Source organism: Micropterus dolomieu, linkage group LG23 (assembly GCF_021292245.1).
Source record: "Micropterus dolomieu isolate WLL.071019.BEF.003 ecotype Adirondacks linkage group LG23, ASM2129224v1, whole genome shotgun sequence".
In the NCBI taxonomy this organism is placed as follows: domain Eukaryota; kingdom Metazoa; phylum Chordata; class Actinopteri; order Centrarchiformes; family Centrarchidae; genus Micropterus; species Micropterus dolomieu.
The window spans coordinates 31167579-31183891 of NC_060172.1; the positions used below are offsets into that span (position 1 = coordinate 31167579).

Genomic DNA, 16313 nt, shown 5'->3' on the forward strand with positions numbered 1-16313 from the left:
TCTGTGCTCAGATGCTGCCCTTAATTTGACTCGACGGCTGCCTATGTCACTGAAAGGGATCACTCATCCTCTCGATGGTTGTCTTGAGGGTAAGAAATTCGCACAAAAGGAAATGTGCACTTGTCTGCCTGTGCATTGTTGGCTTCATCATGTACAGATATCTCGGGTAAGTTAGTTCTCACTATTGTTCAGCATGTTTCAGTTAGAGCTACTTTCAGGCTGCTTGTTGTACCTAATGCAATACCTAATTACAGTCAATTAATGACCCACTATATTATCATTGCAATGCCGCAAGTTTCTGTAGGGATATAGCAAGAGACACAGTGTGATACTATACTAGAACTTGTCACAGACAAATACAGGAAATCTCTATAGTAATATTATACTGGTGCCATGATATTAGGTGAAGCTATGTAGTGAAACAATTTCACTACTATCTCACAATAAAAATCATTATAATTTAGAGAATTTGTTTAATATCGGAAAAGCTTTAACTATGGCATGAAAGATAGGACTATATATATATATATATATATATATATATATATATGTGTGTATAATTCTTGTAACTGTATATATAATAATAAATATATCTTAAGTATAGACCTATGTAAAATTTAGGTTGAAATGAAACTCAAATTCAATTATGTTCTTCCTCCTTTGTGGTTGGGTTTGCCAGCACAAGATGTCTGCAAATTCCAATCAAGCATGTCATGTGGTCTGTTAAAGCACAATAGTCTATGTGCTATATTATGTGAGTGTGACACAAATAAGCCACAACTCCTCTTCCAGCATGCCAGCAGGGGGACGGAGAATGAGCAGGAAGGTGGGTCTTAGCACCAACTCATCCCAGTTCACCCTGGGGGGAGAGCCCTTCCGCATCCTCGGGGGATCCATCCACTATTTCCGTGTGCCCAAGGCCTACTGGAGGGACCGCCTGATGAAAATGAAGGCCTGTGGAATCAACACCCTCACTACGTAGGCAAATTACTGTGGATGTGTTTTTGTTTCTCAAGACTGGTCACCGGTTGAATGTTGTTAATGTCCTCGCAGGTATGTGCCATGGAGTCTGCACCAGCCAGAGAGAGGGGTTTTCAACTTCCACACACAGCTGGATTTAGAGTAAGGAGTAGTGTGACTCTTCCTTTACCTGAATGCAAAACACACCGATAATTATTCACCATACAGTTTGTTGCTTATGTGAGTGCAGCCAATGCTCTCAATAAACCGCATCAGCAACTGAAAAATGTCCAAATTAAGAATGAAAACACCTTGCCCCACCTCTATAGCTGTTATAACAATATTACTTGCTCTATGGCATGTTGGGAATACTCCCCTTCTCTTCTCATCATCAAAGCCCCAGTGCTCAGGGGAGAGGCTACAGACAGAGAGGTCCCATCTGACGACAGCGGCATCTCCCCGACAACAGCAACTTAGCGAGCAATTAACAACACAGCGGTGATAAGTGAGGAGGGATGTGACGCCTCAGCCGCTACTGTTGCCAGGGACATTTCACACTCCTCAAACAAGGAGATATGTGACCTCACTCAAGGTCTAAACTTTGTGTTTGTGCATATAGAAAATGCTTATTGATTGTCTTCTCCGTCTGGGTTTCAGATCCTACGTCAATCTTGCTGCTGAATTGGGATTGTGGGTGATTTTACGTCCTGGGCCATACATTTCCTCTGAGCTGGACCTAGGAGGACTGCCAAGGTAGTGCTAGTAAACTTTGCTTATAACTATTTGAGAAAAAAAAATGTATACATGATTCCCAATGTTCTGTGTATTTGTGAAAGTGGGATGTAGATTCAAACTTCTCCAATGCTTTCATTTAACGAGCTCTGACTGGTTTATATCCCTGAATAAATGAAATGAAGTTTCAAGTAAATGAATTTTCCCCGACAGCAAAAAAGCCACTTGATCTGAACCACAAAGTGCCACTTTTTTGTTGAGTGAAATAAGGGTAAAAAAGTCCCATCTTGCTGTAAGGGAAGATTTGGTCAGTGTGTGAAGCTTTGTCCAGTATTTTAGACTTACTGTGCCTCCGTTGTTCTTGCAGCTCTGTGGCTTCAGTCATGATAAGCATCTTTTTGTCTGTCTCTTTGCAGCTGGCTCCTCAGCGATGGCAGCATGAGACTGAGGACGACATACCCAGGCTTTACTCAGGCTGTCAATACTTATTTTGACAAACTTATACCAAAAGTGGTTCCACTGCAGGTTGCATTTTGTCACTATAGCTGGAAACAAGTTTGTTGTAGCTCCACTTCATTTGCCTTGTCATCCTTAAAATAAAATGTTTTGTTTGTGTCTCCTAGTTCAAGAAAGGTGGTCCCATTATTGCAGTGCAAGTTGAAAACGAGTATGGATCCTTTGCAAAGGATGAAAGTTACATGCTTTTTATTAAAGAGGTAATGTGGTAGGCTTGCTTAATTAAAATGCCCCCTACAGTAAACATACAAGGAGAGATTGATATTAAGCTAATGGATTAATCTGATGATGTCCATACCTTCTGTTGTAATATTCTGTTTTGTTTTGAAAGGCTTTACAGTCCAGAGGGATCAGTGAGCTGTTACTCACATCAGACAGCCACAACACGTTAAAGTCAGGGGGTGTGGATGGAGGTACAGTATATTAATACACACACACACGCACACACAGACACACACACACACACACACACACACACACACACACACACACACACACACAGCTTACATTGTGATCTCCAATCTTGTAGTTATCAGATCAATAAAGCTGCAGAAGCTAAATCAGAGAGACATCCAGGATCTGAATGCTATCCAGGTGTGTATCTTACCTTTCCACATCATTTCACTGTCTGTCACTAAGGACATCAAGTATAAACAGTTAATGAAACACTGGACATTGAGCTCTGTCAGCTGATAGTGTGGGCCTTTTTTCTGCGCTGTTTGTCAGCCCAACAGCCCTACCATGGTGATGGACTACTGGACCGGCTGGTATGATGTGTGGGGTGACCTCCATCATGTGCTTCCCCCAGAGGGTAAGGGAGATTCTCAGCCTGGTAGCCGAATGGTTAAGGCACATACCAATATAACTGCACCACCCTGGGTTTGATTCGAGCCATGAGCCTTTGTTGCATGATGTACCCCTTTCTCTCTTCCTTCATTTCATGTCTCCTCACCATCAAATATCTCATAAAGGTGTAAATGAAAAACAAACTTTTATTGCATATGTAGGGATACTTTCTTAATTACAGATATTTGCAGAAAATTTGATGGAGGTTCCTCTGATCACAGCTTTTTGAAAACTGCAATTAATTTTTCATTTATATTGCTTTTTTTCATGCTTTCTTCACATAAAGGCTGTAATGTATCCCAATCTTTATTACTATTGTGTAGGTGGCCAAGCACATTTCACATATAAAAAAATATTTTGATGTTAATGTGGTTTCCTGGGGAAAATAAGGTTATACTTTATTTTATGGTGTACTAATAAGACGTACTTTGTATCAAATTAGACAAAAATAGAACTAATATGTTATGCCAGGACATTGGACCTTTATTTCCTGTTAGACCCTCATAAGACTTTCTTAGAGGGTAAGAAATCTTCAGCCTACTTCTTGGATCCAATCACAATGATCACATTTTTAAAATTATTATATAGGGTTATTAATTCTTCTTGAAACTTGCTGCAGATTTACTTAAGAAATACTGGTATCAGCTTTGAAAAACACATGTTGGTGAGGTCAACTTACTTTCTGTCCTTTGTCATTCAGTAGGCGACAGACATCTCTTCTTAAAGTATTTCTTTTAATTTTACCTGCTAATCTCAAGTCACTGTTAACTGTAAACAAAGGCTGTCTCTCTCAGTGTGTTTGAGACGCCTATATAGATTTCCCCACCGCTTTGCTTTTTGCATGATGAACGACACCAATGCAAATGAAAGTGCAAATTCTGAAAGTCAAATCAGCAGAAGGTCAAAATGGTTTCAATGGCTTGATTAAATGTGTGTGCATTATTATGATTTCCCTGTTGCATGGATGTTTACAATAGTGTTGTAGTCAAGACCAAGACTTTTAGGGCCTGAGACCAAGTCGAGACCAAGACCGAAGGAGGGCAAGACCAAGTCAAGTCCAAGACCAGTTCCCCCACATTACATGACACACAATAAAATGTGGAACGAGATCATAGGTACTTCTCAAACTGATCTGAAAGATCCACTTTCCCATTAAAACACCCACATACAAACACTAAGAGCTGAAATCAACTTAAGCATCTTTATCCAACACACATTTTCCATGCTTACCATCACAGGTAGGGGGGGGACAGTCATTAACAGGAACAACACATTTTTAATTAGGGTTATTGGTTGCATTTGAAACAATACGTTTTACATCCAATCAAGGTTATGATGGAACAAATAAATCAGACAATGCAAAAGCAATTCATGGATATTCCCAAAGTTATGGTCTTGACTGGTCTTGAAATAAAATCCATAGTCCTCAATGTCTGAGACCGAGACAAGACCATCAAAAAGTGGTCTCAAGACCAAGACCGGTCTTGAGTACTATAGTTTACAATGAACATGTACTTCTCTTCAGATATGGTGTCTGCTGTGAGGGAAATTCTGAGGCGAGGCATGTCTGTCAACCTCTACATGTTCCACGGAGGCTCCAGTTTTGGCTTCATGAGCGGAGCACTGGCTGATCCTTCCTACAAAGCACTGGTCCCCAGCTATGGTTGGTTCCATTAGTCATGTGCTCTCTGTCATATACAAACTAGTGGTGTCTTTAATCCAAATGTACAAGGCGTGATGATGAATGATGAAGCACTGCCATGTTAGAGCTAGAGGATATGTTCTTGTTCTTTGTGTCTCCAGAACAGCAATGACCTTAACTCTTGGGCCACACTGCCTACCTTTACCTGTGCGTAAACTTCTGCGGCCCGCAGTGTCCACACCGACAGGCTGCTGCGGCGCTACTACTGCCAGCCCTCTCTTTCTACATCCAGTTTCCCGTTGATAAATACAACACAATAAAGTCCTTGTTAACAAATTCAGGGATTATGTGCACAGAAACGCTCGAGGGCCTTTTAATCTGAAACGGATCCGCTTCATCATAGACATCATAGACTCGCCGCGAGCTGTGTGGCGGCTCTAATCTGTTAACATGGGCGCCGAAATGCATAGAAAAAGGCTCCGCGACGCACATGCGCTGCTCAGGTAGACAGTGTGGCCCGACCGGAACACCAGCAGGTGGCAGCACATGACTACCATGTTTTTCAGATTATGATGCTCCTTTGTCTGAAGCTGGGGAGTACACTCCAAAGTACCATCTCCTCAGGGATTTACTTTCTCGATTCAACAGTAGGCTAAGTTAAACACTAAACTTGAATGAGAATTAAGTATGTGAAAACATGCCGTGACGGACCTCATTGCCTGATCTTTAATCTTTCTGTGCAGGAGGAGACAGTTTCCCTGACATGCCGGCCCTGCATTACAGGGAGGCTTATGAACCAGCCGTCATGTACCAGCACCTGTCCTTATGGGATGCGTTGAGCTTCACTGAGGGAGTATGTTTTATGTAAGATTATCTGTTGCATATTATGTAATGTACGTGTAATGAAAAGAATTTAACTTTTCAGTCAATGAGGTCAATTGTTTTCTTTCAATGTTCTGCAGCCATTTAAGTCTCTCAAGCCAGTAAACATGGAGAATCTACCTGTGAACAACAGGAATGGCCAGTCCTATGGATACACGCTCTATGAGACTACCATCACCAGAGGAGGATTATTGAAGTCTGGAGACAATGTCCGAGACCGTGCCCTAGTGAGTTCTTGTTATCCATGATGGCATGGTCTTAAATGATCTGACCTTATGTGGTATGGATAGGTTGCCATCATGATCACTGATTGAAATTAAACTTGAAGGAAAAGTCTCACATTTTGGCAAATATGCTATCTTGCTGCGAGTTAAACGGGAAAATATATACAAATCTCAAATCTGTGTGCAAAATATAACGCTAGAGCCAGCAGCTGTTTAGCTTTGCTAAGAATGGAAGAGGAAGAGGAAAACAGCTAGTTTGGGTCTGTCCAAAGGTAAACAATTTGCCTACCAGCAATCTCGTAAGCTCACCAATTATGTTATAATATATCTTATTTGTTTATTCCACACAAAAACATGGACTGACAAGTTGTGGTTTTATGAGGGAGAATTTCTCGGCCAGGCACACTGACTTCCTGGAAACTTCTTATCAGTGTGAGACATCAGATATAAGATTTGATATACAGTGTCAGGCTAGCTGTTGCCCCCTGTTTCCAGTCTTTATGCTAAGCTACCTGTCTGCTGGAGCTTCATATTTAAAGGACAGGTGTGAGAGTAGTATCACTCTACTCATCTAACTCTCAGCAAGAAAGCGAATAAGTGTATTTACCAGTATCAGGAGATACAGCATATGTATGTTGTGTAGAGGTGATGACAGATCTTTCAGTGAAGCAGAGTTTATGTGTTGTGTACTATAACGTAACTTATTTGACAGCAATATTTTTCCTCCAAGGTGTTTGTAGACAGAAGCTACATTGGCCTTTTCAAGCGCCAAAGCCGGGAGCTGGCGGTTCCTGATGGTAAGGTATGGCATCAAGTTGGACAACGAAGGCAAATGTCCAATAAACGTCATTCTCAGTTATCTGATGTGATGGATGCTGAAGTGTTGACTGTTAAAACTTGCAAAAGACATAAAAGCAATCAATCCCTACAGGGACAGCGTACCTTGAGTTTATTGGTGGAAAACTGTGGACGAGTTCATCAGGGAAAGGACCTTGACAAACAACACAAAGGTGATCGACAGACAGTATGTTCATTGCTATGCGTGCTATTAAATCACTCAAGGAGTCAGTGTGTAGTATACAAGCCAATTTTGATTTGTGTTCTTGCAGGCCTTGTGGGAGACGTTTTATTAAACAATATCCCCTTGCGGGATTTTACAATATACAGCCTTGATATGAAACCCAGCTTTATTGATAGGTTTGTACGCGTTATTGAATTTAAAGCGCTGCATATCACTTTCATTCTGATGTAATAGTGTATTTGAAGTGGATCCCTCATTTCAGTCTTTATCAGGCACCCTGGAAAACTCTCCCTGAAACTCCCAGCTTCCCTGGATTTTTCATGGGGAGGCTGTTTGCATTCGGGTATCCAAGTGACACATTTGTGAAGTTGCCAGTAAGTGACATGAAACGTATTGTTATGTACATTTTTTGTGCATGTGTGTTTGTATGAGAAATCTTTTCTGTATACATTGTGAAGCCCTGCAATTTTCTGTGGGTCCACAGGGCTGGGAGAAAGGTGTTGTTTTTATTAACGGGCTGAATCTGGGCCGCTACTGGTCAATTGGCCCCCAGCAGACTCTCTACCTCCCTGGTCCCTTCCTCAACAGCGGAGTCAACCAGGTACAGCTGTGTATGATACCAGCATTCGTTAGAGAAATGGTTTGATATTATAGGAAATACGCTTAGTTGTTTTCTTTCCGAGAGTTATATGAAAAGATTGATTCCACTAGACACACAAGACATATGCAGAGCCCAAAGGATATTAAAGGACAGTATCCAGCCAGCCACAGCCTGTTCATCCTGCTGCCTTCTGGCAGAGACAGAAGTTTCTTCTGCTGCACCACCAGACTGCAGAGCGGCTTTTCCACTGCTCCAATGAGTATAGTTTATTTCTGTCTACCATTTTTATGATTGTTTTTGTATTACTGTATATTGTCTGCTACGTAGCAGAAGGGAGTTACAAACTTAATTTCACTTTACAACCGGTTGTACAACCTACCTTGTACATAGCACATTGTGAAATATTGAGCTTTAGAAGAGCTGGCAGGCATATTATTTTTAATCTTTAGACAGAGCCAGGCTAGCCGTTACTCCCTTTTCCCAGTCATTGTGCTAAGCTAAGATACCTGGTTGCTGGCTATATCTTCATTTTTAGTGTACAGACATGAGAGTGGTATTGATCTTCTCAACTCACTCTTGGCAAGAAAACAAATAGCAATTTTCACCATACTATTCTATTTACAGAAGAAACAAAATCCCAGGCATTGTAATGGACTTAAATGATTAATTTTACATTTTCAAAGTGTGAAAACACAGCAAAGTCAAGTCTCAAAGCTCTAACTCTCTATTCTTTCTCTCTCACTTTTTCTGTTTAACTCTAAAAAGGTAATTGTGTTTGAGGAGCAGGAGGGTGACTACAAGGTCCTCTTTGAGGAGACGCCTGATCTTGGCATGGCAGCAGACATCCAGTGACTGTCATCACCGCCTGTATGGGGATTTTTTGTGTATCTTGTGTCTTAAATATTTACAACAATTAGGTTGAACCTTCAAATTCAGGGATATTAATGTTGTTAATATGGTCATTCTCGAATATAATATCTTAAAAACAGAGAGAGGCTTGTTTGTATGGCAGCATTTTATACCTATGTACATTCAGTACCTTTAGTTACAGTGACTCTTTACACATAAAGCAGAATTACCAGGTATATCCTCTTGTTCATGGATTTCCAGTTAAAGAGTAATGATTGCTGTTTGGGGATGGCAGCTGTATTTGATATTGTTGATAGATTTGTATTGCTTGTGTGAATGTTCCGCAGAACGTGTCGGGTAGCAGTTATTGAAATGGACACATTTTTGCCTATAAAACAAAAGGCCATGGGACAATCTGAACTGAAGCAGGAGTGATGTGAAAAACCTTCACATGAAACACAAGCAGCATTGTGTGCAACAATCCTTAAGTTAAGGGTTGTTTATTGATGTGTGTCACATCAATAAATGACCAAAGTCTTCACAGGCACAGAGTCAGTGAACATTAGCAGTGCCACTGCAAGTCAATGGGGTATGAAATCATCACTTGCATGCCAGCCATCCATGGTGGGAATAATTAAGATTGTGTAATACAGCTATTTGAAAGGATGCGCATCCGATTTTTAGAGTAATGGCTTCATGTCCCATTGACTCACATGAGCATAGCTCACAACTTACAAGTGAATAGTACCAGTGACTCTGAAACAATAAATAATTCTGCTGAGAAACCTTCAGTTCACTCAGTTGGATCATAATTAGCTTATGAAGAAGCCTGAGAAGTGGACAGGCCCTTAGGAATACTTCTCTTAAATATGAGTAGACCTCAATAGTGTTACAGCAGGAATAAATACAGTAAATGACTGTAAGAGAGGACTTCACTGTTACACTGTAATAAATCATTGCTCCATGTTTTTTTGAGTGCACGTGTGTATGTGTGCTCATCATGTGCAGCGTGATGGCTGAGCATGTGTGTTAAGGAGTAACATGACTCCTAATTAGTGCTAGGTTCAGGATGTTATCTAAACAGTTCAGTGTTGTACAGTACATGGGTGGAGGGGGGCTCAGCTCCCCTCAGTGCAGTCTGTCAGTCAGTGCTGACTCACTTAAGACAAGGACCCCTTTTATTCCTCTGTGCAGCCCTGTGCCCGACAGCCAGCTCGCCTCAGAACAAAAGGGCCCTATTTAATGCTGATTGGATGGTTGGCTGGCGTTGTCTAGGCTCAGAGGGCTCTTTATTGCTTGCAGTGCCATCTCTTCCTGCGGTTCAAATCGCATAACATCCTTTGTCTCAGCTCTCCGAGGAGACCTCAGCAAGCAAGCTTCTTTTGGCAACTCCTACCAGTGTCTCGCATCAGCCAATGCTCCGAGCAGAGCAGGCCGGCTTGTTTTTGTGCAGTTGTGCTTTGATATTCTGTGGTCAGTTCACGCACACGGCTAGTGCTGTCTCCTGGCATGGACAGGTGCGCCTCCATTACTAAGCTGTGGTGAATTACAGCTACTGTGCTGTGATCATTTTGTTGACCCTGGCTAATGCTTTAAGGAGCTCTGAGGTTGGTTTGAATCCAGGTAGAATCCCATGGATAAATGCCTCCCCTGAAATGAGAACAATTTTACACTTAACACAGACAAACAAGGAAACAAGATGCAAATTGAAAAAAAGTGTCACTTTTATGAACAAGACTGAGAGTTACGCTTGAGTGTCCGGCCTCTATGATCTAAACGGGCTCACAATGGTAATGCAAACATGCTGCTATCCTAAGCAGGTATACTGTTCGCCATGTTCACCATCAAAAAGCATGCAACAATTGCTAATTAGTACTAAACACAAAGTTCAATTGAGGCTGATGGAAATGTCATTAGTTTTGCAGGTACTGTATTTGACCATAAACCAAAGTCACAGGATCACCAAAGTTATCACAATTTATCTTGAGGGGGACATGAACATCTCTATTTCATGGCAATCCATCCAACAGTTGTTGAGACATTTCACTAAAAAACAAAAATGTCACCATTGTCATTATGATTTATTCTCTGGGCACCATGAGCTTGTAAACAATTTTCAGTCTATCCCGCCAATCAATCCAGTAGATAAAGAGATATTTCTCTTGATTAGTGAAAACCTTGAGAAGCTGGTGGCACTAGATGTAAATTCAGGCATCATTCAAATCATCAGGCTTCATCTCAGGGCACCATAGATATATGTTCAAATCCATCCACAACTGTGGTGCTAAATGAAAGGTCAGGGTTTATCCGCTGGAGACCATGAGTGTTCTGTTAAAAAGTTTATGGCAATCCAATCAATAATTTTAGAGATATTCAGTCCAAGTGGCAGACTGACTGACTGACCAACATAACCAAGAGCCCTACTGTGGCTAAATATATTTGTAATAACCAAAGCAATTTTTTTTCCTCTGCAGGAGACAATTCTTTAAACATGTTTTGAAGAAGTCAGAGATCTATTTCAAGTGAGGTCCATATCTTATGGTGCACGTACTATGTGCTGAGATGCTCCACTTTGGCCCATCCCCCAAAATAATCACAGTGTGTAAATGCAGTAATTTGCATTTCTAAATCTCTGCTATTACCTGTGTCAGATCTCTACATTAGAGTCTGTAAATCCTTTCTTGCCCTCATTTACCAGCACAGGCTTCTCTGTCCGTGTGTGCCATACTAAAACCTGCGGGAAAGAAGAAAGGGATGGAGAAGAGCAGGAATATAGTTAATATGATGAAACACTAAAACAGAAATGTTGGGTCATAATGTTGTGCAGTAGTAATATACTACATCATACCTGCTACACAATGTCTAGAGTATATTTTAAATGAGCTGTAAGCATAAATAATTAGCTGTAAGCTGACAGTTTACTGACTTTAAGAACAAATTGTTATGACAACCAAGGATTACACATTTTCTTACACTAGAAGCATTTACAGAAGCCAAGTCACATGGGTCACACAACATTTCAAACATGCACAGAGTCCCCTTTCATACCTTAGTGCAGTTAGCAGCTTTAGGCTCCAAATCGCTGAGAGTGACCAGCTCCTTTAATAAACTGCTCTCCTGGTAACCTCCCTTCACCCCACGTAACTTGAAATAAGCCTGAGGTTTAGACAGAACGAGGCGCAGGTTCACTGCAAACCCAGCCATGTCGATGGCAAAGGGCCGGTGTGGGTCGAAGACAGTCTTCCAGCCATACACCTTGCCCAAGGTGTTTACTTTAGGAGACTCATACCGTAGGCCACCCACAAAGGCCACAGGCCACACGGACACTTTTTTGGTGGTACGCATCTGGTAGTTGAAAACACAAAACACAAGTCACTCACTGAGTTAATTTCAGTTCCATAAATGCCATAAATTCCATACATTTAGCTATGACACACAAGTAAGAAGTTTGTATAAGGATGAGTAGGAGACATTGTACTCGTAGATTCAGATCTATGTCATGCATGATTTTGCATTCCAGTATATCTTCTTACCTCCTCAAACAGCTCCAGACTGTATGTGTTGTCATCATCTGCAAAGTAGACAATCCCAGGCTGGCTGTTGTTTACGCTGGATGTCTCCCGGAGCCACCGCAGGGCCAGGTTCCTCTGTATGGTACCTCGAGGTATTCGTGGGTCCCTAGTGTCCCCGCGTACCTTATAATTCCTAGGCGTCTCCACGTTCAGGTGGGTGTAGTTGAGTCCCGACTCCTGGAGCAGATGGCTGACCAGAGTGGTCCTCCTCTGGGAGTCCTCCACCAGGATCCAGTGCAGGTTGGGCACGTGCAGCAAGGTGTTGGCCAGGCGTGTCAGCTCTGCCTTCTGCACCGGCCGGCTGTAGGTGGGAGTGATGACGTGGATGGTGGGAAGGATGTCAGACCAGGGCGGGGGACGGCTGTAGACATACTCAGTCCGCACCACCTCCACGATGTCCCGGTTCTGAAGTGAGCAGGACTCCTTGAAAGCGAAAGTATTCCTGGAATTGGAGCGACCATCACGTCTATCATCTGGCCAGGAGGGGAAAAGATTTCAGTGAGCCTCTGTGTGCTGTCAAATACAGATTGGAGCTTGTGCTACATGAATCCATTGTGTATTCAGATTTGTGTTTCTTGAATGGTTTTGGGCCTATGAGTGTGGACTGAAATTTTGAGAGAATTTGATGCTAAACTATTATCATGTAAGTACACAGCCGTTTGCCCTGACTTCATGGCATTTTATCAAGTCCTTAGGTTCGAACATACCGATAGAGTAAGAAAACTATAAATGGGATAAATGTTCACTCAAAACATCAACACAGACTCTTGAGTAATTATACCCTTACCCTTTTGAATAGCAAGCAGAGGAGTGATTGTGCTCTGGTGCCAAACAGTGATGAGCAATGTCCAAGGCAACACGATCAACACAATGGCGACGATGTCTCTTCTCTTCGGCATCTCCAGGGTCACGCCTGAGTCATGTCACTACCTGCAAGGCATGTAACACATGATATGGTCCACAATCATAAAAACCAGAGAACCATAGCGTATAAAATGTTGTCAGAGTCATACTGTATACAATTTGTTTTTTATTTATTCAATTAAATAAATTACATTTAAGGCATTTTATTTGTTGTTGTTATGTTAAGGGATCTTATTCCAAATTTGTAATTCTTACAGACTGCTAAAGAATGTTTTAGCTGTCAGGCAGAGAGACATGCATGGGTGGAGAAATTCCAAAGTGTCTTTCACCAGACTCCATTTAGAGTTTTCAAATGAAGCACTCATTGCTTTGAGTTTTCCAGTCTAATGGCCAATTGCATTTTCAAGTCCATGGATTGTGGCCCTCTATTGAAAATCAACATACTGTAGCTGCAAGGCTCAAACTACATGGAGGGAGCAGTCTCAGCCTGCTAGATCTGCTGCACCACAGAAAATAGGTCAGAAAATGCTCTGAGCTTTCTTTTTGTCTTATTTGAAAGCATACTGGCATATTAAGAGAACATTTGAGCCAATGATTTGAAGAGGGCTACACTGTGGCTGAAAGGGTCAGGCCCCTCCCTACCTCTATGTCTATGTCAGTTGACATGATGTAGACTTTATGAATTTACTCTTTTGTAGGTTAAACCTTAAGTTACCCTGATATAATGAAGATGCTCTATGTTATTTACAAACAGCAAATTCTCAAATAGAATGGATTTCCTCAGTGGGAGAGAAAGTCGGGCCTGTATATGGGCTTATATTACAGACATACCTTTATTTCTAATTTCCCCTGTGTACGGTGTTTTCGATAAAAGCCGCTATGTAAATGCAAACCATAATATCTTACCTATGTTTATAGCCAACAAACACGGTCATTTCAGGGACTGATTCTGTAGGCTCTGTATAAAGAGTCCTAGAGAAAAGCAGACTGTGTGAATTTATGGTTCAGTTCAATCGACTATCCCTGCAAAGAGAAGACATACGTAGGATTAGGATCATAATCTGTTTGACAGCCTGTCATGTATAGCTATGCAGATATGTAACAACGGTTTGTCAATTGGTCTCTTGGTCATGTGACCTTCCTGGTGTGCAAAATGCTTAGTCTGTAATTGAGGTCACTTGGAATACTATAAATTGGGAACACTGATGAGTCTATAATTGGGTCCCTACAGTCACGCAAAATATGTGGGGCAAATGTTTTATATTCAAAGTGGAAGCATAAAATACTCTTTCATCTCCATTATTTGTATGCCTTTGGTATGATTCATTACCAAAGGTAATTTATGTAGTTTGTTTCAGCCAATTTACAGCCAGGCAGTTTTTACTTGGTACAATATGTCAGTACGTGTTCACACCTAGCTCTCTCATTTTACTTTTGTTTAACTGTTCAGAAGCGCTGTAGTCTTCAATGTACACCACAGATATCTGTGATCACAATAATACAGGCTCCAACCACTCTGTGTCCTTCTCTTCAGGAGTTTCTTCATAACTCTGCTGGTTAATCACAAGTCTTTAGGCATAATTAATCCTTGATTAAAAAGGATCAACCCCAGTCTGAGATCAAAGGTTTTGCTCGCTAATTAACACATCAGGATAGGTTTAATAGGGTCATGTTTAAACAGCATGTCATTGATATAGACAAGCTAATTATCTATGCACACATCATGTTGATGACTCGCTCTGTTGTGTCATGGCTGAAGGCAACCAACAGTTTGGAATGTACTCTCATCTACATATTCACATTTTCTGATAAAACAACGATCTAAATGTGTGTGTGTGTGTGTGTGTGTGTGTGGGGGGGGGGGTTAATATGTGCACCTGCTATCCAAATTTGGTTCCACTTGGACGCTTCCAGTCTGTCTTGTTGGAATTGTGGGGATCTCACACATTGGCTATGACAGAAGGGAGCTGTCTGAGAAAAGCAAAGGGAGCGGGCTGTGCTTGTACATTAAAGACATGTAGTGCAGACACCACCGCATGTCGTTAATGTACAAGCAGAGTCTGGGACAAAATATGTAACCCTGATGTAGAAATGTAAGTCTCAGGCTGTTCTACCTAACCCATAAGTTTTGTAATATCCTCATTTGCACTGTTTATGTGACCCCCAATGGTAATGCTTAGAGGACTGCAACACAGGTGGCAGACTGTGTTCATGAACAACTACAGCGCACCCCAAATGCCTCGATTAGGAGATCTCAATCATTACAACTTAAACACTGCATTGCCAGGTTTTGAACAGTATATTAAATTTGATACCAAGAAGAATAGGATTTTAGACAAGTGCTATGATAATGTAAAAGATGTAGACCCAGCCACAGCTAAAACACCTCTGTCTAATTCTGACCATAACACTGTTAATCTGATCCCCACATACAAGACAGCCCTAAAGAGCAGTAAACACATGGTTAATTCTATCAGGGCATAGAAACACTGAAAAGCTTGCTTTTTATGCACAGACTGGGGTGTGTTGTCTGGAGAGCTGAACCTGAAGAATGCCACAGAAGTTACCACAGATTAAATACAATTTTGTGGAGGAGGTGAAGGACTGTATTAACAGGTACCACCTACAACTAAAAACATACAAACACAGTTGAGCCAGAGGCTCAAAGAAGCAAGGGAGGAAAACCTCCAGACTATGAACTCAAAAAGACTATGGGACGCGATGTGAACTGCCCAAACATAAAACCCACAAATGAATCTTTGCATGTTGTGGATGAACTGGCTGAAGCAAATGAGCTGTATGGTTTTATAAGCAAGGTCCTTAGGCAAAACAATGTCAACAAGGCCACAGGTCCAGATGGCAAATGCAGATGAACTGGCACCTGCCTGGTGCCTGATTTCCCAGCCTCCCTATATTCTCATACTATACCAATACAATGAAAAAAGGCAATCATCGCACCTATCCCTCACAAACCCTGTCCACAGGGGAATTAATGATTTTTTAAAGAAGCTCGTGGTGAGTAAGCTACAGCTGGATGTAGCCCCAAAGCTAGATGCCTACCAGTTTACATGCACACACCAGAGAGGCACTGATGATGCAACCAACGGTATACTGCACTTAGTGACTAAACATGTTGAAAATCGTTGAGTTTGTAGACTTCAATTCAGCCTTTAACACCCTGCAGCCTCATGTTCTCCTGAAAACACTGCAGAAAATGAATTTCAACCCCTTCATTATTAAGTAGTACCACTGATTTCTGACCAGCCGCACCCAGCAGGTTAGGGTGAACAAGACCTTGTCTGAACTCTTGACCATCAACACCGGCGCCTCCCAAGTCCTGTTCACCCTCTATACCAATGAATTACATGATTGGTGGTTTTCATACAACCATAAGAAAACAGAGGACATGGTTTTCGACCCCACATTCATAGGAGACCACTCACAGGTTCATGACAAGAACTCTTACAGATACCTAGGCATACACAGCAACCACAAACTCACACGGGTGTCTGTAGTTGGGTCAAACAGCAGCTACACTTCCTTCATAGGCTGAGGGTCAAAAAGCCTAAAAGTGCTGCTCCTTGTCCACCATGCTGTAGTTGAG

General features: G+C 41.6%; 2 protein-coding genes across 4 annotated transcripts in view; one reads left to right on the plus strand and one right to left on the minus strand.

Annotated features, from left to right (window-relative positions):
* Window positions 1–44: 44 nt before the first annotated feature.
* Window positions 45–9226, plus strand: LOC123963934 (beta-galactosidase-1-like protein 2). The gene is made up of 18 exons (XM_046041055.1): window positions 45–166; window positions 793–978; window positions 1054–1122; window positions 1618–1713; window positions 2109–2217; window positions 2316–2408; window positions 2540–2621; window positions 2738–2802; window positions 2935–3019; window positions 4580–4717; window positions 5440–5549; window positions 5659–5805; window positions 6533–6604; window positions 6734–6812; window positions 6912–6999; window positions 7086–7197; window positions 7308–7424; window positions 8190–9226. Exons 1-18 carry the CDS (start codon window positions 75–77, stop codon window positions 8274–8276), a joined length of 1827 nt encoding a protein of 608 aa, XP_045897011.1. The 5' UTR covers window positions 45–74; the 3' UTR covers window positions 8277–9226.
* b3gat1b (beta-1,3-glucuronyltransferase 1 (glucuronosyltransferase P) b) overlaps window positions 8758–16313 on the minus strand; it is a 23076-nt gene continuing 15520 nt past the window's right edge. For 2 of the 3 annotated variants that reach the window (XM_046041058.1, XM_046041056.1), the window contains 6 exons: window positions 13616–13681; window positions 12633–12775; window positions 11807–12318; window positions 11322–11618; window positions 10916–11007; window positions 8758–9923 (listed from right to left, as the gene is read on the minus strand). In XM_046041058.1, the coding sequence (XP_045897014.1) occupies window positions 10921–11007; window positions 11322–11618; window positions 11807–12318; window positions 12633–12744 (1008 nt within the window). In that variant the 5' untranslated portion in view covers window positions 12745–12775; window positions 13616–13681 and the 3' untranslated portion in view covers window positions 8758–9923; window positions 10916–10920. Of the gene's footprint in view, window positions 9924–10915; window positions 11008–11321; window positions 11619–11806; window positions 12319–12632; window positions 12776–13615; window positions 13733–14586; window positions 14644–16313 lie in introns of those variants that run through there. The other variant, XM_046041057.1, reaches the window with a different exon arrangement.